Raw genomic sequence first — 27,875 nt, 5'->3', positions numbered from 1 at the left:
AAAGATGCTTACTCCTTGGCAGGAAGGTTATGACCAACCTAGACAGCATATTCAAAAGCAGAGACATTACTTTGCCGACAAAGGTCCGTCTAGTCAAGGCTATGGTTTTTCTAGTGGTCATGTATGGATGTGAGAGTTGGACTGTGAAGAAAGCTGAGCACCGAAGAATTGATGCTTTTGAAGTGTGGTGTTGGAGAAGACTCTTGAGAGTCCCTTGGACTGCAAGGAGATCCCACCAGTTCATCCTAAAGGAGATCAGTCCTGGGTGTTCATTGGAAGGAATGATGCTAAAGCTGAAACTCCAATACTTTGGCCACCTCATGCGAAGAGTTGACTCATTGGAAAAGACTCTGATGCTGGGAGGGATTGGGGGCAGGAGGAGAAGGGGACGGCAGAGGATGAGATGGCTGGATGGCATCACCGACTCAATGGACATGAGTTTGAGTGAACTCCGGGAGTTAGTGATGGACAGGGAGGCCTGGTGTGCTGCGGTTCATGGGGTTGCAGAGTCGGACACGATTGAGCCGCTGAGTTGAACTGATTTCATCTTATAATAACTTGTTTATGTAAGTGCATTTTCTATTTTGAGGAGACTCTGTGTGAGCAGTAGGTATATGAATTTGAGTATCCTTGAATGTCTCCCTATGTTTCAATCATAAATGTCATGTGTTTACTGTTTACCATTTGGAAGTAGACTCCTAAGTAATTGGTAGGAGTTTAAACAGCTGTTTTGGTGGGGAAATTAAGCAGTTTTTCTTACAAAGATTTGCTCTTTCAATAAAGATTGATCGAGAGAAAGGAAAAAAGTGTTATGAGAAGCAAAATAAAGTCAAAGCTCTATCAGAATAAAATGGCTTTTGGAAGCTACTTTTAAGAAACCATGCTCTCAGAACTTGTGATGAAGCATATAATATTGCATAATCATAAAATTATGATAACTCTAGCAGTTTTGAGGCTCAAAGAAACCCTTTATTGAAATACATCATCTAATATTTTTTTAAATCCATCTATGTTCTCTGAATAGTAGACTCTTATTGCCCTTTCTCTGATGTGGTTATTTTGCTGCATGTAGAATTCTAGGTTGAAGGTTATTTTCCCTCAGCATTTTGAATGTATTACCTTCTTGTCTGGCATTTACTTTTGTTGCTGCTGAGTATTCTGTGAATCTATGTTGCGTTCCTTTGGAGTGAATATCTTTTTCTCTTTGGTGGCTTTTAAAATTTTATTTTCAGTGTTCTGTTGCAACTTCACTGTGATGTGTCTAGGTATAGATTTAAACTTATTTATTCTAGATGATGATTGGTGTGTACTTTCCATCTGGAAAATCATGTCTTTAATTTTAGAGCACTCTCAGTCATTTCTTTGCAGGTTCTTATTCCTTACTTATTTCTTCTATTTTCTTCTGAAACTCATTAGGTATGTTTCTGTGTCTGTCAACACATCTTTTATTTCTAGTTATGGCTCTTCATCTTTTTATGTCACGATCTCTCTGGGTTGGCTGTGAATGAAATCTTTGACTTCCAAACTTATAATTCTTTTTAAGTAACTGTATATGATTCCAGGTTTTATAGTCCATTCTTTTTTATGTCAGTCTGTTCTTGTTTTGCTTTTCCCAATTTCTGTTTCATAGTTCTCAGTTCCTTTTTGGGATGTATTCCCTACTTTTAACTTTGTGGGTTCTAAATAAAATTATTTTAAAGTTACTTAGTTTCAACTTGTTCTGTCTTCATTTTTGTCAGAAGTAAATTCTTAGAGCTGTGTTTTTTCCTTTCATATTTTTTTTGAAATTTGCTTAACAGTTTTATTTGAAATTGGAGTTTAAGTTTCATTCTCATATCTCTGAGCTCCTCCATTTCTAGCAGTTCAGTGGTGTCTCTGCCAACCATACCCCACAGCCCTGCACCCATGGGCCTCTAGTCTAGGGCTAGTTCTTCTTGAGGTCCAGCACTTCCTTCCAGTACAGATGTCAGGGATCATGCAGATGATACCAGATGGTGGCTGATCCCAAGACTGGGCTACAATGTTGTATCTGCTTCTGCTTCCTTTCCTAAGTAGGCAGCCCTGAACACCTTCACAGACTTCTTCCCGGCTTTGTAGGTTTACAGGTAGTGAAGTGTCACCTTAGTCTCTGGCTTCTTATTATGGGCCCCCTGCCTCATGTGGGGCATTTAAATCCCTTACTTTGCTGTATTTGAGCACTCCGCTCCCTCCACCTACTTCTGAACCCTTAGCCTTGCCCACCGATTTGTGATTTGGCCCCACAAGGATCTTTATCTTGCTGCTGAGTGGGTCTCAGTCTTTATTTTAACACTTTTTTGCTTGTGCTGTCATCTATCATTGCATAGCATTTTATGGAACAGAAAGTTGAAGTTCAGAAAGTAGAAGTGAGGTACTTAGAGCCTCATAGCTAGTAAGTGACAGTGCTAGCTTTTGCAGAAGAGGAAAACTGGGAAAGGTTTCTGGGGAGGTACTTGAAATTTAATGATAAACACTTAGAGAAAGAGAAAGAAAAAATTATTCATTGCACATCATAAAAAGTAACTATAGATCTGCTAAGCACAAGTTAATATGGATTTTCAGTCTCTGTGCCCTTTTATAAATATGAAGTATTTCCTAACATTAAGCTAAAATGTTTATTTTTAAAGTGCCCTCCCCAGTGCAGACTTATGTTCATCTTTGCCAAAAGAGCTTTCACATTTTGGTCACTGGGCCATATTTGGTATAGCAGAAAGCCAAGTGTATTTCATATCCTGCTTTCAAAGAGGGGGAAAAAAGAGGCAGAAGTTTAACATCATAAATAATTATTGTTTATGCATTTCAAAATTGATTTTAAAAGTATACAAACCATTGAGGCTTTGTGATTATTTACTTTCTTAATTTATCAAGTACGTATAGTGCTTATGTGCCAGATGCTCTTCTAAGTGCTTTATAAATATTAACTCATTTAATCCTAGCAGCCATGTATAGTAGGTTGTGTTGCTGTCCTCAATTTGCAGATAAGCAAACTAAGGCACAAAGAACTTCAGAAATTTGCCCAGAGCAAGTCAGGCCTGAAGCTGCCATTCTGACCTAGACTATCTAGACTCTGAGTGCCACCTCCTCCTACTGTGCTCTACTGTGCAACCGTGTCTCAGAGTTATTTTCGTAACCTCTCTCTTCTTAAGAACAGAGTCGACACATTATCACTTTTATATTCTGAAACCTCTTAATAAATTAGCTTCATCCCATCACTAGTAGTTTGTTTTCCTTCTCCTTATTATATTTTGTTTGTGATGTTACTGTGTAAAACTTACTATGCTAGCATCACTCCTCTGAAAGATTCCTTAAGTTCATCTACTCAGTTCATCAGGTGTTAATGAAAGGTGATTATGAGAGGCCCACACTTGGCTGAGAACTATAGGAACACAAAGGTTGTGATGTGGTCCTTCTCCTTCAGCTCCTTCATTCTCACCCATCGTCTGAAAGCAGTTATGCCTAATGCCCTCCAGCCCATGGTCTCTCATGGTACATCTATATAACTCTGTCATTTTTTGTGTGTCTCATCTAAGCCCATTTCCTCATGTTCTATGGTCAAGGGTTGTAGGTGATAGCTGGACACCATGGTTTGTATAACTAACAAGATAGCCCAGTGTTTGCCCTGGGAGGCAGCTATGCCTGATTTCTAGGATCCTGAACGATGGAATTCTTATTTCTCTTCTCTGACCCCTATCCCCCACCACACAGTGACAGAAACCAGGAAACACCCCTAAGTGTCAGGGGAGAAGCAAGTTCAGAAGCAGAACAGGATGGGAGGGTGCCCCCTGTGCTGTGGTGTCTCATTCGGAGTGGACGGTGAAGAACACCCAGAGGGCAGGCCTAGGGAGGAAGCCTGACAGAATAGTTAAGAACATGGACTCGGGGTACAAATCCTCTCTCTGCCTCTTACTGGCTGTGTGTCTTTGGACAAGTTTACTTAGCCTCTCTGTGTCTGTTTCACTGTCTGTGAAATGAGTATAGTAGTAGTGTGTACTCTCATAGGTTGTGATGGTCAAGATCTCTAAAGCACTTAGGATGGTGCCTGGCATATGGTCAGCTCTCACGACAGTGAGCTGTTATAATTATCAGTACAGGCCCAGCGAAGCAGAGGTGGAGTCTAGCTGGCAAACAGAATTACAGACTCAGGACAGCCAGAACTTTGTGATCACAAGCCCAGAATGAGTACCAGACTGAGTTGTGTTAGAATCATTTTCTTTCTCACATCTGTGATTTTTCATGGCTGGCCTACATCAGGGGTCAACAAACTACAGTCTGTAGGTGAAATCCACATTTTCATCTGTTACCTTAAATAGTGGAAATGATAAGGAAAAGAACCAGCATAAAGACAGTCCCCCATAAGCTTTTAACCCATCATCTCCTAACATGAGGATTGCGATGCCTGCGTCTGTAGTTTGCAGCTTTACCTGGAGGACCTTTATCTGACCAAGATACTCTTTCAGACTTCACTAGCAGAACCTTGAGCAAATATCCTTTATTCATCTGACAGCCTCAAAGGCTTGCTGTGAGTGGACCTTCCCAACTCTGTTTCTCAGCCATGATTAGAAAAAATTGACTAAGGCCTTGCCTTCAAGGTGAGGAAGAGGGAAAGAAGCCTGTCCTGGGAAAATAGGATGAACGAGTTCTTTCTTCCTGTCTCCTGAATACCCTGCTCTGCTCAGCAAGTTCTGTAGGTATCCCTTACTGGTGTGCTGGTAAATGTCTCTGATGAAAGAAAAAGCTACTATTTGTAGCCATTGCCGACATCCGTGTTGTAAATATTTCCACCGTGGCTGATTGTAGGCACAGTGGAAGGGCTGTATGTCATCACTGGCTCATTGGTACCAGCCTGCTCTGTTGTAGACAGCTTTACTTTACCACTGAATCTTTGTGTCAGGATTCTCTGTGCCAGGGGATAGGGTTTTTGTTTTTTTGTGGAGTTTGTTTGTTTGTTTTTAAATCTACGGACTGTTCCAGCCCGGTCCCAAAATGTTAGAAACGAGGCCATGTTTTTGACTAGAAATGAATCTTCCTCCTTGTTTTCATTTAACTTGTGCCACTAGGTGGCACTTTAAGGACATTACAGGAAATTGGCTTTACTGGATTTATTTTTTAACTTCTTATTCAAGTATAATATGTATCAGTAGGTACACATTGAGTGTGCATCTCAATGAATTTTCACAAGCTCGACACATGTGTTATTGGCACTTATATCAAGGAGCAGAATATTACTGGCTCCCAGAAAGTCCCTCTTATGCTATTTTTCAGTTCCAATTCTTATTATTGGGGTTCCCGCTGTTCTGACTCCTAACAGCATAGATGAGTTTTACTTGTTTGCTGCCTTATATAAGTGGAACCATAAGTGTATACTCTTGTGTCTGGCCTCTCCTTACATGCTGTTTGTGTGATCCATCCAGATTGTTGTATGCAGTTGTAGATCAATGCTGTGTAGTATTTCATTGTGTGTACAAATATATCACTGCTTTCTACTGTTGATGGATATTTGGGTGGTTTTCAAATTTTGGCAGTTATAAATAATGCTGCTGTGGATGTTCATGTACGAGTTTTTGAGTGGATGTGTGTTTTCATTTCTCTTGGGTCTATCCCTAGGAGTAGAATTTCTGGGTCATGCGGTAAGCATATATTTGGCTTTAGTGGATGCTGCCAAATGGTTTTATAAAGTGTACTGATTTATACTCCATCAACAGTATTCTCATTTCACTTCTACATCCTCATCAATACTGAGTTTATTTTATGGCTGATTCCTAACTCTTACGTAATTTTTATAGCTACCTCTCTAGCCAGCTATTTCTAATTGAATTTTTTTCTGAAGTCACCTTTCTCTGATGGACCTGGCTCATGCAGCAAGGGCCATGTCAGCCCCAAAGGGGACATTTATCACAGTCTGTGTATGAGCTATCAGCAGTTAGAAAAAGTGTTATTGAAACCCTCCATCATTAATACAGAGCAACGGAAGTGGGAAAGGCATTCAACATTATAAGTGTGGTAAAACATCAAGTGAAGGTAGGCCTTTGAGGTGCACTCTCCTGCTCAAGGTTTTCATCTTTTGGCAAGAGGGGGAGAGTTCCTTATGTTAACTTCTACTTACAGAAGTAGATCCTGTGCCTGGGAAACCAATGATAATTTTCTTCCTGATCAGGATAGCAGCTGCCATTAGTGAAGAGCTACTCTGTTCTTGTGCTTAGCACCCTGTTGTTGTTGTTCAGTTGCTCAGTTGTGCCGACTCTTTGCGACCTCATGGACTGCAGTACGCCAGGCCTCCCTGTCCTTCAAAGACAGATGTCTCCTTTAATCTTCACAACACTAGAAGTTAGGTGGATTATCCCCTTTTGCAGGTGATGAAGCTGTGGCTCAGAGAGGTTAAGCCAGTGTCCAGGTTATGTACCAAGCAAATACCAAGCCTGGATGTGACTCCACAGTCTGTGCCCTGTACCTGCTCTGCTCTGTGGTGCCAGTTAACATGGGATGACGATTTTGACTTGTGCACTGGAATATGAAATAGTGTTGGATTCATTACTGGCTCATTGCACACATTGATCAGAGGACCTGCTGTTTGCTGACCTTCAGCTTCAGTACCAGGGAAGCAAGAGTGAAATAAGATGCAGCCTTCTAGCTATCTCTCACAAGTGACTTGGGTCATGGATTTTGGAAATTGTTGCTACAGAGAACTCAGTCCTCTGGATTCTCTCTCTGAGAATGACTGAAATGATGGAATTTGTTGTGGCCACTGTGCTGCTGGCCGTTGGTTCTGCAACTTCTATGCCTGGGTTTGACCACATGGTTTTCTGGTGTGTCCTTACCCAGCAGAGATGGGAGTCAGGTTATGACACTGAGGATATCAATAAGATGCTAGAGATCCCTGAGAGGCTGTAGCAAGATTGTTTGCTCATCTGTCTAGAAATTAGCCTCAGCCTTTGTGATTCCATCTTGGGATCTGCCTGGATTCTTGGGAGGAATGAAACTTGAGTTTCTTTTTCTAATCTGTCAGTTGCATGAATATTACTTTTTAAAAGTCATCAGTTGTTCACATGGTAGCAATTGGTTTTGCAACTAGACTTCTTTTTTTTTTAATGAGATTTGAATTTTTTTTGGTTGCAAATCTGACTTTTAAACAAAAGCCTTATTGCTAAAATTTTTTCCCAATTTCAAATATATATTTATTTGTGAAACCATATTGCATATACCACCTATTCCCTCCATGGTAAATGGAGAAGAAAACAATTAAGAAACCTACTTAGTTTTTACTGGTGCACCTGTGGCCTTTTCCAGACTAGGACCTTGGAGACTTGGGTTTCTCATTTCTTAACTGAAGAGTTTGGGCCATCAGTGGTCCCTAGTTGGTCTGGGAAGGCTACATAAAAATCACCCAGGGAGCTTATTAAAATAGAAGTTGTAATGCTCCAGACCTAGGAGATCCTAATTAGAGAAGTCTGGGATGGTATCTAAAAGTCTGTAATGTATAAAAATTCTCCTGTGCAGCTCTATTTGGGAACCACTGGATTAGAAGGTCTAGAACAGAATGGAGTTGAGAAGAACCTTCTGATATGTTTGAAGATTTAGATAATAGTTATGTGCCTGGAGTGGGTTCCAGATGGGCAAACTAGTACAGTTATGATGCAGAGGAAGATTGGAGCCAGACACTGAAAGAGCTTTAACCGGCTAAAGGAGTGTGTTATGTGCCCAGGCCTTAGGGACCCATCGAGGGGCTTTGAAAAAATATGTTTTGATGAGAAGGTGGTTTGCAAGATGAGTTCCTCAATGGTATGCAGGATGGATTGGACCGGGGAAAAACCAAAGGCTGGGAAAAAACCCACTGAAGTTTCTGCAGTGGCCCAGGTGAGGGGATGTGATGAGCAACTGGTCTCAGATGAGCACCATGGGGCCTTTGTGAGCTCATCTGCAACTGGAACCTGAGTTATTTTGTTTTAAGCTACTTTAAGAAAAAAATCCACAATTTATCCATGTTCTGTGAATCTGTTTTAACTACCATAAGGAATGATTTTTATTGTGTTTGTGTCCAGGAGGTTTTAAAGGAGCCCAGTAAATAAATTCATGCAGAGAAGTAGTTGGCAGCAGCAATAACAGCTGCTACTGCAGAGAAAGAGGGAGGCAGGAAGGGAGCCCTTTCTTGCCCTGCAGCAATGTCCTCACCCTGCCTCACACTCTTGGCCAGAACGAGAAGGGGATGGATGTATGTTTGGCTTGAATGGTGTTTGCCTTTCAAATCAGGTGTAATGGTTCTCCTTTGTTCCTCTAAAACCCAGTCTGTAGATCAGTGTTTCCCCAAGTGTGTTACACAGGACATTAGTTTTGCTGGGTGGCAATGTGAATTATATGAGAATAAGGAGTTGAAGCCAGATAAGTCTGGGGAACTGCTGGGTTAAACAAAGACAGTGGCTTCCTTTACCTCACAGGACTTCAAAGCATGTGATATGCTGTGTGTTCTCTGGATTTCTAAGAGGGAGAGAGACTGTGCAGTGTTTCCTGACCTTATGTGTAGGATCTTTTCCTTTCCAGGTCAGGGACTAGCAAACTGTGACCCACACACTAAATCTATCCTGCCACCTGTTCTGTAAATAAAGTTTATTGGGACACAGCCACACCCGTTCCTTGTATTTTCTATACCTGGTTGTGCACTCAGCAGCAGAGTTGCAGGTTGGCAGCAGAGACCTGGAGACCCAGAGACCAAATGACCTGGACAACTGAAAATATTTACTATTGGCTCTTTACAGAAAAAGTTTGCTGATCTTTTCTCTAAGAAATTCGTGGAACTGGTGTTACCTTGGAACCTGGATCGGATGGGTGATTCTAGCACTGCTTTGTGATGAATCTGCTTAGTTTTTTTTCAGCTATTGTGTGGCCATGTTTCTTTGCTGTTACTTTAAACTGTTTCCTCTCACAACCATTTGCCCATTGTCTAAGATGGAAGCCAGGATTCCATGTGTCATTGTTCTTTCCTTTCACTTCCCACACTCCACCAATCTCCAAGGAGGTATCCGGTCTCCAGTCCAAATAGCTCTCAAAGTTGTCTGTCTCCACTCTCACCAGACTGGTTTGAATGACCATTGTCTTTTGTCTTGTTTCCTTCTTTAGCCTTCTAACTGAGTTCCCTCCCCCCATTATGGGTCTCTTCCAATCTGTTTCACTCAGCAGATTCAGAATAATCCTTCTAAAACACCAAATCTTATCAGATTACTTCCCTACCTAAAATCCCTTGTTGACCTCTGTGACACCCAGGATAAGCTTTAAATCCTCAACATGGATGTACCAACCAAGGTGTAGTCAGGAAAACAGAAACCACTCTAGGTATTTCACACTGGAAGAGATTTCATGCATAGAATTAGGTACTTACAAAAAGAATTAGATGTGCTAGAGGAGTGAAGGTGGGTGAAGGCCAATGCTATCAGGTTTACCACAATTTTTAGGAAGCATAGCTATTCTAAGAACTGAAGGAAACAGCTAGAAATGCTCAGGCTGTCTGCAGCACCGGAGTCATGATTTGCAGGGAAGTGCCTGAGTCCATGGCAAGATACTCTGACTCCTGAAGCCTATGCTTTTCTGCCCATCGCTGTCAGAGGAGCAGTAATATGGCTTGTTTTTTCTTATTTCTTTGATTTCATGTGAGTGACCCTCAGTGGCAGCAAGGAACTGTGTTGACAGGAGATTGTATAAATGTAGTTTCCAGGCTCTGATCCCCTTCAGTGCTCGGAAGAGCTTAGTCATGGGGAATGGCGCTGAGTGGCTGATAAAACAAGCCAGGACAATCCATAAGACCACGAGTCATCTACTCCACTGTCCTTCTCCAGCTTCAACTTTCCCATTTTTCTCCACTGTTCACACTTGTTCCACTCTACTAGACCCCAAGTCCCAGACATACTGGAATGTTTTTTAAGAGACCTAAAATAATGAACATTTATATCTCAAAGTTTCTATGAGTTCAAGATTCAGGAGAAACTAATCTGGGTGATTCTGGTGCAGGGTCCCTCATTAGGCCATAGTCAAGATGTCAGCTGTGACAGAAGTCGTCTGGAAGGCTTGACGGGGCCTGAAGGATTCACTTCTAAGATGGCACATTCATATGGCTGTTGGCAAGAGGCCTCACTTCCTTCTTATGTGGGGCTCTCCACAAGGCTGTCTGAGTGCTTCAGGACATGGCAGCTGGCTTCTCCCAGAAAAGTTTATTCAAGAGAGAGCCCAAGGAGAAACATACTAGAATGCTTTAACTCCCCTCTTCCAGGAGCACATTGCCTGGTGTCTCAGGTCAGGTTGCCTAAAAGTAGAGCTCGAGATGAGGATTCTTGGAAAGTAGCACATCAGATGTATAAAATAATTATCTGTCTAATTGAATAAGTGAATGATCCCTTCTTCTGGTGGAGAATCCAAATGCTTAGCCTCCCTGGGCCTATATCCCTTTCTGGGGAGCCAGCTGAGCAGAGCCCATGTTGTCCCATCAAGGCTCCTCAGTAGTTCTCAACATCCTAAGTGGCAGCACATCCAAGTCCATGTGACCTGTCCAAGTTTTTTTTTTTTTTTGCAAAAGCAGAATGGAAATATATTTTTCTTTTTTCTTAATATATAAATTTTCTTGAAGTATAGTTGACTTACAGTGTTTCAGATGCACAGCAAGGTGATTCAGTTATACATAGACACATATATTATTTTTGAGATTATATTCCATTATAGGTTATTATAAGATATTGACTATAGTTCCCATTATACAATAAGCCTTTGTTGATTGTTGCATATCTATTATTTTATTTTTTTTCCTTTGATTTTATTGTTTATTTACGTTTCTTTTTTTTTAATTTTTTTTACTTTTTTTTTTTTAATTTTAAAATCTTTAATTCTTACATGTGTTCCCAAACATGAACCCCCCTCCCACCTCCCTCCCCATAACATCTCTGTGGGTCATCCCCATGCACCAGCCTAGAAATCTAGCATTCTATTCATACTGTCAAACAAGTAGAATCAGAATGTCATAAAATTTTTAGGTGGGCAAAAATTCACGTTTTGTAAAGCTTTTCTACTACACTTGATAAAAGCTTGAGAAAGAATATCAAGAAAAGAAGAGATGGATAAATTGGAAAACATAAACTGAATGAAATGGGAGCAGCGAATATGAAATAGAAAAAGTGAAACAAACTAGATAAAAGTGAAAGATAATCATATAGTCCAGTTGTTTTTAAACATAGCTGCTGATTTGAAACATATCTGGAGCTTGGAGGAAAAAAGTGATACTTGGGCATTTGTGTTTTTCAAAAAGTTCCAAGATAATTCTGATATACATCTGAATTTTAAAAAGTGATTACAGATTTTTCTATTAAATGGTGGTTTTGCTGATATAGAATTCTATTATTTTTTCTGTTGACCAATCATGGTATAATGGTATTAAGTCAGTAATAGCTACATAATCACAATAGTAAAAGATGTTTATCAGTTTTCACAATTAATAGCCAGGTGAAAAATAAGAGATAATTATAATTACAAGCCATAATGGGAACATGGTTAACCTAAACAATATAAAATAATTACACACAATTTTGGGGGTCAAATGGAGTGATGTTGTAAGTGGAAGTGCATGCATGTACATGTTTTCATCCACCCAGCCAGTCTGTGTCTTTTGGTTGGTGCATTTATATGTAATCCATTTACATATAAGGTAATTATGAATATATGATCCTATTAACATTTTTTTTTAAAAAATTTAAATTTATTTATTTTAATTGGAGGCTAATTACTTTACGATATTGTATTGGTTTTGCCATACATCACTATGAATCCACCACAGGTGTACACGTATTCCCCATCCTGAACCCCCCTCCCACTTCCCTCCCCGTACCATCCCTCTGGGTCATCCCAGTGCACCAGCCCCAAGCATCCTGTATCTGGGTTTATTTTGTGTAGGTCTTTTCCTTGTCTTGTGTGTCCTGCCTAGAGACGTTCATTTAGCATTTGTTGTAAAGCTGGTTTGATAGTGCTGAATTCTCTTAACTTTTGCTTGTCTGGAAAGCTTTTGATTTCTCCATCAAATCTGAAGGAGAGTCTTGCTGAGTAGTGTTTTCTTGGTTGTAGGTTCTTCCCTTTCATCACTTTAAATATATCATGCAATTCCCTTCTGGCTTGCAGAATTTCTGTTGAGCAATCAGCTGATAACCTATGGGAGTTCCCTTGTATGTTATTAATATTTGTCAGTTTTCCCTTGTTGCTTTTAATATTTTATCTTTAATTTTCATCATTTTGATTACTATGTGTCTCAGTGTGTTCCTCCTTGGGTTTATCCTGCCTGGGACTCTCTGTGCTTCCTGGACTTGGTTGACTTTTCCCACATTAGGAAAGTTTTCAGCTGTCATGTCTTCAAATATTTTCTCAAGTCCTCTCTCTCTCTCTTCTTCTTCTGGGACCCCTATTATGTGAATGTTGGTGCATTTAATGTTGTCCCAGAGGTCTCTTAGGCTGTCTTCATTTCTTTGCATCCTTTTTTCCATATTCTGTTCTGGGGCAGTGATTTCTACCATTGTGTCTTCCAGCTCACTTATCTGTTCTTCTGCCTCAGTTATTCTGCTATTGATTCTTTCTAGTGTATTGTCCATCATTTTTTGTTCTTTAGTTCTTATAGGTCTTGGTTAACATTTCTTGCAGCTTCTCCATTCTGTTTCTTAGATCCTGGATCATCTTTACTATCATTATTCTGAATTCTTTTTTCTGAAAGGTTGCTTATCTCCCCTTCATTTAGTTGTTTTTCTGGGGTTTTATATTACCCCTTCATCTGGGACATAACTCTCTGCTTTTTCATCTTGATTAACTTTCTGTAATGTTGTTTTGGTTTTAGCTGCTGTGGGATTGTGGTTCTTCTTTGCTTTTTCTGTCTGCCCTCTGGTGGATGAACCTAAGAGGCTTCTGTAAGCTTCTTGATGGGAGGGATCAGTGCAGTTCAGTCATTCAGCCTTATCTGACTCTTTGCAACCCCATGGACTGCATCACTCCAGGCTTCCCTGTCCATCAGCAACTCCCGGAGCTTACTTAAACTCATGTCCATCAAGTTGGTGATGCCGTCCAACCATCTCATCCTCTGTCGTCCCCTTCTCCTTCTGTCTTCAATCTTTCCCATCATCAGGGTCTTTTCCAGTGAGTCAGCTCTTTGCATCAGGTGCCCAGAGTATTGGAGCTTCAGCATCAGTCCTTCCAATGAATATTCAGGACTGATTTCCTTTAGGATTGACTGGTTTAATATCCTTGTAGTTCAAGGGACTCTCAAGAGTCTTCTCCAACACCACAGTACAAAAACATCAATTCTTTGGTTTCTTTATGGTCCAACTCTCACATCCATACATGACTGCTGGAAAAACCATATTTTTGACTAGATGGACCTTTGTTGGCAAAGTAATGTCTCTGCTTTTTAATATGCTGTCTAGGTTGGTCATAGCTTTTCTTCCAAGGAACAAGCATCTTTTAATTTCATGTCTGCACTCACCATCTGAAGTGATTTTGGAGCCCAAGAAAATAAAGTCTGTCACTGTTTCCATTGTTTCCCCATCTGTTTGCCATGAAGTGATGGGATCAGATGCCATGATTTTAGTATTTTGAATGTTGAGTTTTAAGCCAGCTTTTTCACTCTCCTCTTTCACTTTCATCAAGAGACTCTGTTCAGGGCCATTCTAGTTGGCCGCATCTGGCCGTTCACCCAGCTTGCAGCTGGAATGTCACCTCTGCCTGAGTCTTGATCACCCACAAGGCCAGCTGTTCCTATAGGCTCCACATGTCCTTGGTAGAGTCCTTATTCCCCTGAAGCCTATTTGCCCACTCATTTATCTGCCTTTCCACTAGACTTCAAGCTCCTCATTGGCAAGGTCTGGGGCTTATTCATCCTTGAACACTGGTTCTAGTACATGCTCTGCTTGTCATGGCTGTTGGATAAATATTTCTTGAGTGGATAACACTCAGGCCCCAGAGTGCTGGAAGCTATATAGCATAGTGGTCACAGCCCAGTTTTGGGACCTGAAGCCTGGCTTCACACTCTACTATTTGTATGATCTTGGGTGAATTCCTTGCCTTCTAGATCCTCAGTTCCCCTCTGCTTCCTAGGGCTGTGATGATGAATGCAATAATCCATGCAAAACATCCAGAGCAACATGTGACACATAGCAAGGTTTTGGTGGTTCATAGTATACATTTATTAATAACAGTAACAGCAATGGTAATAATACAGTTAGCCTTCATCGAAAGGAGAAAGCTATAAGAAAAACTTGGAACTAGAAATCAGGCATGTTGAGTGCCTGCATCATGGGTTTTGAAGAGGCAGGGAGTGGGAGTGCGTTGGGCACCAAGGATCCAGGGCAGGCAGTGGAAGTGTAGGAGCAGATGGCCTTTCTCTGGGAAAGAGTCAACAGTGATGGGAAAATGGAGCAGGAGAACCCCAAACCTCATATCTGAGGGATAAGAGGAGCCATAACAGGAAGAGAGAATGATTCCAAGTAGGATGCTGTGGCTCATCAGATGCTAGGGACAGGGGCTTTACAAATGGAGACAAGAGTGCCGAGCTGGACATTGGTCTCTGAAGACTAGAGGCAGCTGGGATGTGCTGAGGGCAGTTGGCAGGAGAGGTGGAGAGGAGTAGGGTCAGAGGAAGGAAGAAGCAAGCCACCACTAGAGCTTGGAGAGGGCCCAGTTAGCGATGAAGTGGGTGTGCTCAGGCCACAGCTTGTGTGCTGCAATGTGTTTCTGTGATGCAGATTAGCTTGTGAGTTTATAGAGGACTAATAACGTGGAGGTCCTATTGGTTCACATGTTAACATTTTGCATCACTGGCTAATAGCTGCTGAAAACCAAGGACTCTAGCAGCGCCAAATGTAGCAAGCCTGGGAGAGAGGGAGCTGCACAGGGTGTCCCTGCTCCCTGGGCTCTGCCACTGGGCTGTGTGGCCCCACTGTCTTACAGGCCTTTGGGGCCATTCCTCCCCAGTCTTTGTGTTTTTATTCACAGACTCCATATCCCTCAGCAGCCAGAATCCTTCTGTTTTCTCCCTCCATTATGCTTACCCTTCTCCTTTTTTTTTTTTAAAGGTAAACAGTCATATCTACTAGTGTTTCTTTATCAGAAATTGGATATAAAAAATGTCAGTGCTTTTTATTATAATTATTGTTTTTCTTAGTGCTTGAGTTGAAATTGTAGTTTCTTTCCCCTACTTTTCCACTGTGCCTTGTTATTTTTAGTTTGCACTTTCAGAGCATTAGTTTTTAGCAATACATACATCCAATTATAGAAGACATTCCTCTTACTCCTTTTCCTAAGATTGAACAGTTCTGGGAGGAGAGATGGGAGGGAATAGCAGAGTCTAGAGAAAGTTTTCTCAAGGATTGCCAGACTTGACCATCCTTGGCTGTCTCCCGTTAGTAACTATTTTCCTAAGCTCTCTTTACTACATATTTAGGTGGATATGTTTTTGCTTTTTTTTCCTTTCTGTGATGTTTTGCTACAGTCTGAACAAGCATCTGAGGCTGAGGTACATCCCCAGTTGAACAGGGCCCCCTCTCAAGCTGCAGAAAGTAGTCCAACAAAGAAGGTAAGGCCAGCATGAAGGCATTACTGTGATGGCCTTGTGACGCCTCCCCTAGGCTGCTTGCCTCTATTAACCCATAGACTGTTTTAAAGTTTTCATGCCCTGACATGAATGTTTATGATCCAGATTTCCTTGAATCTGGGTTCTTTGTGAAGATTAGGGTCCTGATGATTCCTGGGCTCCACCTTGATGTCTCTGACAGTTTGTACTTCCATCTTCAACCTCTAATCTAAATATGATGGCCTTGTTTTTGGCAAGACCAAGAGGAGCAATGCGGAGGGCCCTTAGCAGAGCCCTGCACCCTACTAAACCTCGAGGAGTGCCTAGGGGGCCTGGGTGGTCTCCCCTTTCTAGTCTTTGTGCCACAGTTTACCCTTGCCCACTGTGTCACCGAGTCCCAGTGCATTTGCTCACTCACTCACCATGCTCTCCATTCAGCTTCTCCCCCTCCTCTCTTCTGCCCCATTTTCTCAGGCCCTCCTCCCATCACAGAGCGTGTGCCTATGCTTGGGAGGACAGATGGGGTAGGGCCTCCAAGAAAGCAAGTCAGCGGCCTCCTTCCAGAAGACACAGTGGCTCACCAGCTTGGCTTGATGTAGGAGCTGGGGGTAGGAGAAGGAGGAGTTTGTGATGAAGACCTCTACAAACTTTAAAACTTAAAACTTATTTAGAACATATTCCCCAAAGCCCCAAAGTAAGGCAAGAGAGAATTTTGTCTTTGGTAAGGAAAGGCCTCGTGATGTGAGATGCACACAGCATTTAAAAAAGAAAGGAGAGGAGGTAAAGAGGGCAACTGATTCCTGTGTCCTTCTACGTAACAAAAAGGTAATACGCTGCAAACATGGGAAAAAAAGAAGGAAATGCCCCTGGAATCTGATGGTCCCTCCAGGTCTTGCCAAGCCACAAATCAGCCATGTGTCCTTGGATGTGGAGTTTGAATAGAGTACATGACTGACCATGGGGACAGGCCAGAAGGAACATAAGGGCATTGACAAGATGAGTGGCATTTACTTGTTTAACTTTTTTTTTTTTTAATCTACAGGAGATAGCATATTCTCAGCCCCCATCAAAGCCCATCCGTAGGAAATTCCGACCTGAAAATCAAGCTACAGAAAATCAAGAGCCTTCTACCACTGTAAGCGGGCCAGCTTCTGTAGCAACTGTGAAACCCCATCCAGCAGTCCAAAAGTAAGTAGAACAGATAAATGAGCACATAGTCAGAACTGTCTTTTTAAAAAATTTTATTTATTTATTAATTTATTTTTATTTTACTTTACAATACTGTATGGGTTTTGCCATACATTGATATGAATCCGCCACGGGTGTACATGAGTTCCCAATCCTGAACCCCCCTCCCACCTCTCTCCCCATATCATCTCTCTGGGTCATCCCAGTGCACCAGCCCCAAGCATCCTGTATCCTGTATCAAACCTAGACTGGCGATTTGTTTCTTACATGATAGTATACATGTTTCAATGCCATTCTCCCAAATCATCCCACCCTCTCCCTCTCCCACAGAGTCCAAAAGTCTGTTCTATACATCTGTGTCTCTTTTGCTGTCTTGCATACAGGGTTATCATTACCATCTTTCTAAATTCCATATATATGTGTTAGTATACTGTATTGGTCCAAAGAACTAAATAGACATTTCTCCAAAGAAGACATACAGATGGCTAACAAACACATGAAAAGATGCTCAACATCACTCATTATCAGAGAAATGCAAATCAAGACAACAGTGAGATACCATTTCACACCAGTCAGAATGGCTGTGATCCAAAAGTCTACAAGCAATAAATGCTGGAGAGGGTGTGGAGAAAAGGGAACCCTCTTACACTGTTGGTGGGAATGCAAACTAGTACAGCCACTATGGAGAACAGTGTGGCGATTCCTTAAAAAACTGGAAATTGAACTGCCTTATGACCCAGCAATCCCACTGCTGGGCATACACATCGAGGAAACCAGAATTGAAAGAGACACATATACCCCAATGTTCATCGCAGCAATGCTTATAATAGCCAGGGACATGGAAGCAACCTAGATGTCCATCAGCAAATGAATGGATAAGAAAGCTGTGGTACATATATACAATGGAATATTACTCAGCCATTAAAAAGAATACATTTGAATCAGTTCTAATGAGGTGGATGAAACTGGAGCCGATTATACAGAGTAAAGTAAGCCAGAAAGAAAAACACCAATATAGTATACTAACACATATATATGGAATTTAGAAAGATGGTAATGATAACCCTGTATGCGAGACAGTAAAAGAGACACAGATGAACAGAACTTTCATTTTAAATCTGCATATACATATGTAAATGTAAACTTATGTTTACACTCAGCCCCTTGGACTGGTGTGATTTTAATGGTTATAGTCTTGCCTTACTCATTTCTGTGATAGTATTACAGTCTCCCAGTCATGTAGAAAGAGGATTTCTAAGCAATAAGACAACCTCTCAAGGGGCGTGTGAATCACAGGCTGGGGTGTATTTCAGATTGGTTTGATTTCCTTCCCCTCCTCTCTCCTCTTCCTTTCCTTCCCACCCTTCTTGCTTGTTTTGGCCTGTGTTTTCCTGGGAAGAAGACAGTGCTATAAATGACAGTTCCCCTCTTTACCTGTCTTATCTCATGTCCCCCTGATGCATGTGACCAGCTTCAAGACCCTCAGACCCGACTTTGAGTAGATGCAATATGTGATTCCTTTTCATTCCCATGAAGAGACTCTGTTGTTAAGCATCTAAGCACAGAATGGTCACATGCAGAGCCTTTAAGATATCTTTCTGTAGCTGAATAGAGGGTAGGGACACCTGTGGACATGGCCAGGGACCAAAAAAACCATTGTCTGGACAAGCCATCCTTCTCCAGAAGACTTTGACTTTAAGAACACTCAGTGAAATTGAGTGAGGGCAGAAATTGAAGGCAGAAACCTGCTGCTATGTGTGACTTCAAGTGAGCCTGACTAGTCACTAACACAGATGCTTGGGATGTGTCATAACACCGCTCCTTACAGGTCTCAGGGTCTGCTGCAGAGTTTCTCCTGCTTACACTGTTATGGGAAGAAAAGTAACAGGTTCTGTGGGTGCAGCTTGCTGATGAAGTCAATCCTCATTCTGAATCTGTGCAGCACTCTTCTTTAGGTGATAGCTTTTGTTTGTTTGTTTGTTTTTCCCCAAATGGACAGTTCCCTAGTGGTATTAGTGCATCAAGGAAGTATATTTTGTCCTTAATGGTCCCTGAGAGCTTTGGCCATCTTCCAGCCACCCTCCAGTCTAGAGGATGGATCTTAGAGATACAGACGTGTAAACTTTCTTTGATGTTCTCCCCAACTTTTCACTGTAATCTGTACTTCACATCATTGCTGGCTATGTGACAACTGAGTGGTGGCTATGACATCCTCCAAAGTAGATGGGAGGGCCACTGGTGGAGTTCAAGCAGAAATCTTTGTCTTTTTTTTTTTTCATCTTTTTTAAAAAAGCAACCTTATTTAGATGTGTTTCATGTAGCATCCAATTCACTCCGGTAAATGTACGCTTCGGTGGTTTTTAGTATATTTATATAGTTGTACACTCATCATAACAGTCTAATTGTAGAACATTTTCATTGCCCCTAAAAAGAGATTCTGTGCCCGTTAGCAGTCACTTTCCACTCCCACATTCCAGGCAACCATTGTCTATCAATACTTTCTGTCTTTATAGATTTGCCTATTCTGGCTATTTCATTTAAATGGAATCATATAGCATATGGCCTTTTGTGACTGTCTTCTTTTACTTAGTATCATGTTTTTAAGGTTCATCCATGTTGTATAATAAGTCAGAACTTAATTTTTTAAAACTGCTGATTAATGTTCCATTATATGGATATACTACATTTTATTTACCCATTCATCAGCTGATGGACATTTGGGTTGTTTCCACTTTGCAGCTAATAAGAATAATGATGCTGTGAATATTTATGTGCAGATTTTTGTGTGGACTGATATTTCCATTTGCCTTGAGTATTTATACCTAGGAATCAAATTGCTGGGTCATTGCTGGATCATTTGGTAACTTTGGGCTTCCCTGGTGTCTCAGATGGTAAAGAATTTACCTGCAATGCAGAAGCCCTGGGTTCGATCCCTGCGTTGGGAAGATCCCCTGGAGAAGAAAATGGCAACCTACTCCAGTATTCTTACCTGGAGAATTCCATGGACAGAGGAGCCTGGTGGGCTGCAGTCCCTGGGGTTGCAAAGAGTCAAGCATGACTGAGCAACTCCTACTGGACTGGACTGATGGTAGCTTTATGTTTAACAGTTTGAGGACCTTCCACACTGTTTTCCAGAGTGGCAGTGTCTATTGCATTTTACAATCCTACCAGTAAAGTATGAGGGTTCCAGATTTTCCTCTTCCTTACCAACACTTGTTATTTGATTTTTAGGGTTTTTATCATAGCCATCTTAGTGGGTGTGAAATGGTGTCTCATGGTTTTGATTTTTATTTTCTTAATGAACAGTGATGTTGAGCATCTTTACATGTGCTTATTGGCCATGTGCATAACTTCTTTGGGAAAATGTCTGCTTATATTTTTTGCCCATTTATCCTTGGATTACTTATCTTTTTATTTTTGAATTATGAGGTCTTTATATACTCTGGATATAAATCCCTTGTCATATATATGATTTGCAAATATTTTCCCCTGTTCTGTGCATTGTCTTTTTCCTTTCATAATGACACTATTTGAAGCACAATATTTTTAAGTTTGATCAAGTTTAATTTATCTAATGTTTTTCTTTTGTCCCTTGTGCTTTTGCTTTCATATCTAAGAAACCATTGCCCATATCAAGTTCATGATTAGTTCCTGTGTTTGCATCTACAAGCTTTATAGTTTTAGCTCTTATATTGACCCCTATGGTCTATTTTGAATTTATTTTTCTGTACAGTGTGATGAAGGGGTCCAGTTTCATTCTTTTGCATATGGATTTCCAGTTGTCCCAGCAGCATTTGTTGAAAAGTGGCATTTGTTTTATCTGCTTGTTCAGTCACCATCCCTCACCATGATATTCTTTCACTAGTTAGGTGAGCTCACGGGGTCAGGGTGAGAGAGGCTAGCACCCACCAGCAACACAAATAGTGCTATAAATGTCATGTATCTAAACTTTGCCATAAGGGAGCTGTATAAGACTTATTTCAGGTCCCAGACCAGTTCATTTGAGAGTGATAAGGAGCAACTTAACACTCATAATTTTCTAAGACCTGGAGAGAGGACAGCCAGACACATAATGGTTAGTCTGTATAGCCCTTTATTGGTTAGGGTTCTGGGAGAGAATTAAGCTCTGATGCCCTTAAACATCTAAGGTTTGTAGTAAGTTAATCTCTCTCCAGTGCATTTAGAGTGGTTGTTATTATATACCATCTTTGGGAAAATTGAGAAAAGAGTCACAAAGCAAGTTGCAAAATGGTCATCAGCTTTTGGGGAAATTAACATTAGAACTGACCTATTAATAAGAAACAAATTCTGCTTCAGATATCATCATTGTCTACTCCATATAGGAGAGAGGAACTAATAAAATATTCTCTCCAAGTGAGCTGCTGAGTCCAGGTTATAAGTAATAAACAGCTCTTAGATTGTGTAGTCATTAATGAACTGCCTATAAGGACAGAAGTGGGGTTTTCTTAGAAATAATTTGGCTTGATTGTTTTTTCCCGTATTTTATGTATCTGCTAAAGATGGATTTTGGGAAAATAGAATTGCTTGAACAGTTTAGAACTAGAGGGTGTTGTGTGGCAATACTGTGACCGAACCTGTGCCAGCTTCTGTGGCCTAAGCTCTTCTCTGGAACCCCAGGAAGTATCCTGTGGCACCCCAGGGCATTCCAGGGAGCTTGTGTGGCAGAGTCTGCTTGCCTGCATCAAGTTCTCGGTGTGGTTGGGATTCTGTTTCTCTTCTCTCTTCATGTTTGTCAACAGTGGGATGAATATCTGTGGGATTGATGATTGGCATCTCTAATGGAAACCTACCATTTCCAAGAAGAGAAAAGGCAATAAAAACTCACTTCTTAGAAGCTGTACTCAGAATTCCATAGGAGAAAGCAGGGTCCAGGGTGAAGGCTAAGAAGATTTTTCTTATCTAGAGATCCCAGTTTATATTCCTTCAAACAGTGGTTCAGCTGATTGAAAAAAATGAGGTAACAGTCACTCAAATAACAAAGAAACTGACTTTTTTCTTATGTAGAAGTCTGAGTTGGTGAGTGGTTCAGAAGCATACCTGTCCAGAACCCGGGTCCCTTCTGTCATCTTGTTTCAGATCCTGTGAAGGTTGCCTTTATCCATAGGGTTTGGAGGTGGCTCACCTCTAACATGTTCATGTTCCAGGTCCCAGAAAGGGGAAAGGAACAAATGGAGAGAAAATAAGTTACTTTTAAGGACATCATCATTTCTCTTGGATACCTTTCACCTAGACTTAGCCATATGGCCTCACCTACTTGCAAAGAAGACACAGAAATGCGGCTAGTTTCTAATTGTATGGCCGTGTGCCTAGCTCAAATTGAGGAGGAGATGCTACTGAAAACAGGAAGGCACAAGAATATGATTGGAGGACAGTCTGCCACATAACCTTCAGTGTACAAGTCTCACAGTGTACAGTTCTAAACTGAGAGATTGCCTGATGAACAACAGCAGCAGGTAAAAGAAACACCTCACTGTTTCTCCCTTATTTTCCTCCTTGGAAACCAGGCCAGTTACAGCCCAGCCTGGAACAGTGAGAAACAAGGTTAGGAGAACCTAGACAGACTCTAGAAGCAGGTCTTAAATGGTGAGGCAAGTTGGATGACTTTACTGAACTCTTGAGAGGTTTTTGAAGCTGGATCCTGTGTTTGCATTATGCAGGGCTCATTTGGTGACAAAACATAAAGAGCAACTTGAGGTAGCAAAACTGTGTTCATTATTATAAGAATACAGGGGTGACTCATTGAACCCAGGGACATGGATGGATTTGGGGAGAGGACCATATTTCTATTGGCCTTCCTCCTGATTCGTCTCTATTTTCTGACATTTTTATCTGTGAAATCTTCTCAACCACCTTCAGCTCCAGATATTACATTCTCACTGTGCAGGGCCCAGGCTAAACCAAACTCTTAACTGGAACCCACATCCCTGGGAGAGAGATTCTGGTAAGCTTAGCACAGGCTAGCATCTGTTCAAGTGTGAAAACAGAGCTGAGTGTTTCATAGAACAAATAGGACTGTCTGCCTGGGGCCTATCCCTACAGAGGAGGGGAAGGGGATGGAGACAATTCCCAGGGAAGGGCAAACTGTTATAAGCTAGCACACTTAACGTAGTAGTTGTTTCAGTAGAGGCATCCAGCTCTGATCAAGATGTATTTTCATAAAACTTTTTATTTTATAGTAATTATGGATTCATAGAAGATTAAAAAATAGTACAAAGAAGTCTTATGTATCTTTCATGTAGCTTCTCTAAATGGTTACATTTTACCTAGCATAGTAAAATATAAAAAACAGGAAATTGATGTTGGGACAGTATATATGTATAGTTCTATGCCATTTTATCACATTTGTATGTCTTGTAACTACCACTGTAAGCAAGATACAGGAGTCACCCCACTTCATCCTCTTTTCTACTCTTTACCTGTGGTAACCACTGATCAGTTTCCTGTCTCTATAATTTTGTCATTTTCAGAATGTTATACACATAGAATCACACAGCATGTGACCTTTTGAGCTTTGCTTGTTTTCACTCAGCATAATGCCCTTGACATCTGTCTAAGTTGTATAAATCAATACTGCTAAGAAATATTCTACACTATGTATGTATCACAGTCTGTTTAGCCATTCACCTATTCAGAAACCTTTTGTTTGTGTCTAGTTATCGAGTATTACAAACAAAGCTGTTGTGAGCATCTGTGTACAGGTTCTTGCGTATACATATGTTTTCATTTCTCTGTAATAAATGTCTAGGAGTGTGATTGTTGGGTTATGTGCTAAATGTATATTTAGTTTTTAAAGAAACTGCCAAGTTGTTTCCCAAAATGACTGTACCATTTTATCTTCCCACCACGAGTGTATGCGGTTCAGTGTCTCCACATCCTCACTAGCGTTTGATACTGTCACTAGTTTTTAAATTTAGCTGTTCTAATAGGTGTGTAGCACTATCCCACAGTGGTGTTAATTTGCATTTCCCTAATAGCTAGAGCATCTTTTCATGTCTTTGCCATCACGTGTCCTCTTTGGTTACATGTCTCTTCATCACGTTTGCCCATTTTCTAATTGAATTGTTTTTTAACATTGAGTTTTGAGAGTTCTTCGTATATTCTAAATACAGATCAGTTGTTACATCTGTGGTTTGCAAATGTTTTCTCTCAGTCTGTGGGTTATCTTTTCATTCTCTTAAAAGAGTCTTTTGTAGAGCAAAAGTTTAAAATTTTTGATGAAGTCTCAACTTACTGATTTTTTTTCCTTTTATGGATTGTGCTTTTCTTTTCACCTCTAAAATCTGTTCACCAAGCTCTAGGTCCTGATGATTTTCTCTTACATTTTCTTCTAAAAATTTTATAATATTACACTTTACATTTAGGTTGGTGATCCATTTTGTGTTAATTTTTATATAAAGTTTGAGATTTGGGTCCAGATTCATTTTTTGACTATGGATATTGAATTGCTTCAGCACTTTCATTGAAAAGGCTGTTCTTCTTCCATTGACTTGCTTTTCCTCGTCTGTCAAAAATAAATAATCTGTACTAGTGTGAATCTCTTTCTGGGTTCTTTATTCTGTTCTAATGATCTATGTGTCTTTCACTCTGCCAGTACCACACAGTCTTGATTGCTATCTTTATTATTTTACCACTTGATACTATAGCTATATAATAAGTCTTCTGTTTTTCCCACTTCGTATTTTTCAAAATTGTTTAGGTATCCCAATTCCTTTGACTTTCCATTTAATTTTAGAATACTTTTGTCTTGAGCTGCAAAGATCTTGCTGGGATTTCCATGGGAATTATGTTAAACCTTTATGTTAATCTGGGAAGAATTGACATCTTTACTGTATTGAGTTTTTCAATCAATGATCATATATTTCTCCATTTACTTAGATCCAATTTATTTCTTTCATTTGTGTTGTATATTTTCAGCATGTAAGTTCTATATATGTTGTGGTATATCTAAGAATTTCAATGAGTCTTTATAAATAAAATTATAAAAATCTATATTAGTTTATCTGATCATGTGATTCTCTTTTTCACCTGTTAAAGTAATGAATTATATTGATTGTTTTTGAGTATTGAATCAGTCTTGCTTCCCTGGAATAAACTTCTCTTGGTCATGATTTATAATTCTTTTTTATATTGCTGAATTCTGTTTGATAATATTTTATTAAAGATTTTACATCTGTATTCAGGAGGAATATTATATCTAATTTCTGTCTTGCTGGGCTGCTCCTTTCCCAGTCCTTTGGCTAGAGAGAGCAGAATTTTGGGGAGGCTTTTTATTGTCTGCTCTCATTGGCATTTATGAGATACATATGAAGTGAAAAAGAAAACCCAGGTAGTTCATGGCTATTCTTTCCTTGGGTACCAAGTTCCCTAGCTGGTTTGCCTTCTTCAGTCTACTTTGCAGAGTCATCTTATATTATTCTGTATATTATGTCCAATGTTTTACTGTATTTAGTGGGAGGAATAGAGAGAAATGCATCTTCTCTGTCTTGTCCTGAAACCAGAATCCAGTCTGTATCTTGTAAAAAGTATATTTTGGAGCTTCTTCCTTGCCTATTTATGGGTAAAAAACTAATGTTTAAACTTGTTGGATAGGGAGTACGCCTTATACAAGTGAATAGAGCAGCTAGTATAGTATACATTCTCAGTGTACCGCCACCAGCTCTCTCCAGGGGCCACAATGCTTTCTAGTTTAGTTGCTCTGGCTCCCAGGGATCACAAACATGTTTGTTTCTCTGGGGGAACTTAGGTGGTCCATTTGCTCTGAGGATTCAGTATTTCTTGCTGTGGGATATAAGGCTGTAGGTTCTACAACCACGTTGACGGTTTTGAGGGGGAAAGTAGTTGCTAAGAAAAATTAGGGCCAGTCAGGCAGTGTAAGCAAAGACTGTAATGGGCCAGGTGGGGCTTGTGTGGTCACCTTAGTTAAACCTGTTCTGTGAATTTACTGTTGACTTACTTTGGAAAGACTGGTATTAAAACAATTTTGTGTTTTTCTCAAGTGCCACAGATGTATGTTGGTGTATGCACTTGCACACACACACTCACACACAAACATACTTAGGCATTCATGCCTAATAATAAAGAAATAAAAGAGAGTTGACTAAGTTAATGTAGGATTTTTACTGAAGAGAATGTTTTTCTATTCTTTCCCTTCAGACTTGCCCACAGGGCCACCTGCAGGTCTTTGAAATGTCATTAATGATTGCACAAAAAGGGTATTCCACTTAATGTCGTTTGTCAGGAAGAAATGCTTATTAAATGCCTTTGGATAAATGGAACAAAACATGTTTGAAAAGGCCCAATTCACAGCTTTTCTTCAAGTTGTAAAATGGAAACTGCTTCATGTTTAAATAATTCATCCCAAGAAACTTATTTCCTTTGGTATGTGCCTGCCTGCCTATGAATATATGATTTTATTTTTGGAGCTCTGTGATGTTAGCCCCTTGTTAGTTTAGCACTTCTCGTGAATCAGAGAGTTCTGACCCACAGGGATCTGGACCTCTACGTTCTGTGTCACTGAACTGTCTGTACTTTTTTGTAGGCAGTCTTCCAAACAGAAGAAGGCTATTCAAACTGCTATCCGCAAAAATAAAGAGGCAAATGCCGTGCTGGCCCGTCTGAACAGTGAGCTCCAGCAGCAGCTCAAGGTAAAGAGCTTCCTGAATTTGGATAACCAGGCTTTGTGTCTGGTTGTTGTGTTTTGTTTTGACAAACATTGGCTGAGCATCTGGTTCTATTCGTGTTGGTAAGACTTGCTCTTTGTTCTCAGACTCCTTTTGGAAGGCAGAGAGTTGCTGTATTTGTTTCTTGGGTTGGTTCTTGTTAGAGGAAGACTTGAAGCTTTAATATGCAAGCTACATATTGTGTGCTAGTTAAAGAGACAGAGAAGCTATTACAAAGCTCTTTGAAGCATTCTTTATTGTCCAAAGCTTCTGGGTAAACCCCTAATTTGTCGAGGTCCTCTATGAATGATGCTATACTCATTTCAATGGAAGAGGGTGGCCCTGATCCTCTCAAAGGCTATCCCCTCCTTTGGTATCTTGAAAATGGTTCCACATCACCTCAAGGACATCTCTTCTGTTCTTATCGCCTGCTTCTATTCACCATTATTCTCCCCTGTATTATTAGTTTCCCAGGGCTGCCCTAACAAAGTGCTACAAACTTAGTGGCCTAAAAGAACAACAACTTACTCTCTGCCAGCTATGGCAGCTAGACTTCTGAATCACAGTGTGTGCAGAGCTATGCTCTCTCTGAGGCTCTAGGGGAGAATTCTTCCTGTCTTCTTCCCAGTTTCTGCTGGTGGCTGGCAGTCCTTGGCTGGTAGATGCATCACTTCAGTTTCTGCCTCCACTGTCTGTTATAAAGATTTTTCTGGTCTCTGTGTATCTGTGTCCAATTCCTCTTTTTATCCTTCCCTTTTCTTATAGGGATAGACTGGTCATTGGGCTGGGGCCCACCCTAATCTAGCACAGTCTCATGTTTTAACTAGATTATATCTGCAAAGACCTTATTCTATATGAGTTCACATTTACAGGTACTGGGAGTTGAGTTAAGCACACGTTTTCAGGGCAGCCCTGACATCCCTTGATTTTCTGCTGGGTCATTGCCGCCCACACAGACACGTGCTCTAGTGTTGTCCAGCGCATCAGTGCCCACATCCTCTCCAGCTGCTGCCCGGCCTCTAGTCTCCTTCAGCCAAGCTTCCTAAGAGTTGTTATTTACTGTCTCTGCTTCCTCACCAATAGTGTTCTCTCCCTTGACTTTGCTGTGGCTTTTACTCTCCTTTACTCACACCCCTCTTACAGCCACATTTAGTGGGCCTGTTTAAATACTCTTTGGATTTTCAGAACCTGTGCCATAGACCATTGGCAATTCCTTCCTCTGAAATGTTGTTTCTAACTGGTTTTCAGGATGTCATACTTTCCGTGTCTGTCTCCTTCACTGATGATTCTTTTTTATGAGTTTGTACTGTCTCTTCATTTTTTATTTTCTCTTTCATTACTCCCTGCCTTCGCCCTATTTTTTTTTTTTTTTTTTTTTTTTGTGGCTGTAGCACACAGCTTGTGGGATCTCAGTTCTA

At 40.6% G+C, this 27,875-nt stretch overlaps 1 protein-coding gene across 1 annotated transcript in view; it reads left to right on the top strand.

Moving 5' to 3' along the window:
- The window catches only part of REPS2 (RALBP1 associated Eps domain containing 2), a 240,497-nt gene that overhangs the window by 197,355 nt on the left and 15,267 nt on the right, over positions 1–27,875 (top strand). The window contains exons 15-17 of the mRNA XM_052663622.1: positions 15,509–15,592; positions 16,632–16,777; positions 26,337–26,442. Coding sequence (XP_052519582.1) covers positions 15,509–15,592; positions 16,632–16,777; positions 26,337–26,442 — 336 coding nt within the window. The remainder of the gene's footprint in view (positions 1–15,508; positions 15,593–16,631; positions 16,778–26,336; positions 26,443–27,875) is intronic.

This window comes from Budorcas taxicolor, chromosome X (genome assembly GCF_023091745.1).
Source record: "Budorcas taxicolor isolate Tak-1 chromosome X, Takin1.1, whole genome shotgun sequence".
Taxonomy (NCBI): Eukaryota; Metazoa; Chordata; class Mammalia; order Artiodactyla; family Bovidae; genus Budorcas; species Budorcas taxicolor.
The sequence above is the reverse complement of the archived record's forward strand: the minus strand, read 5'-3'. Positions and strand labels throughout refer to the sequence as shown.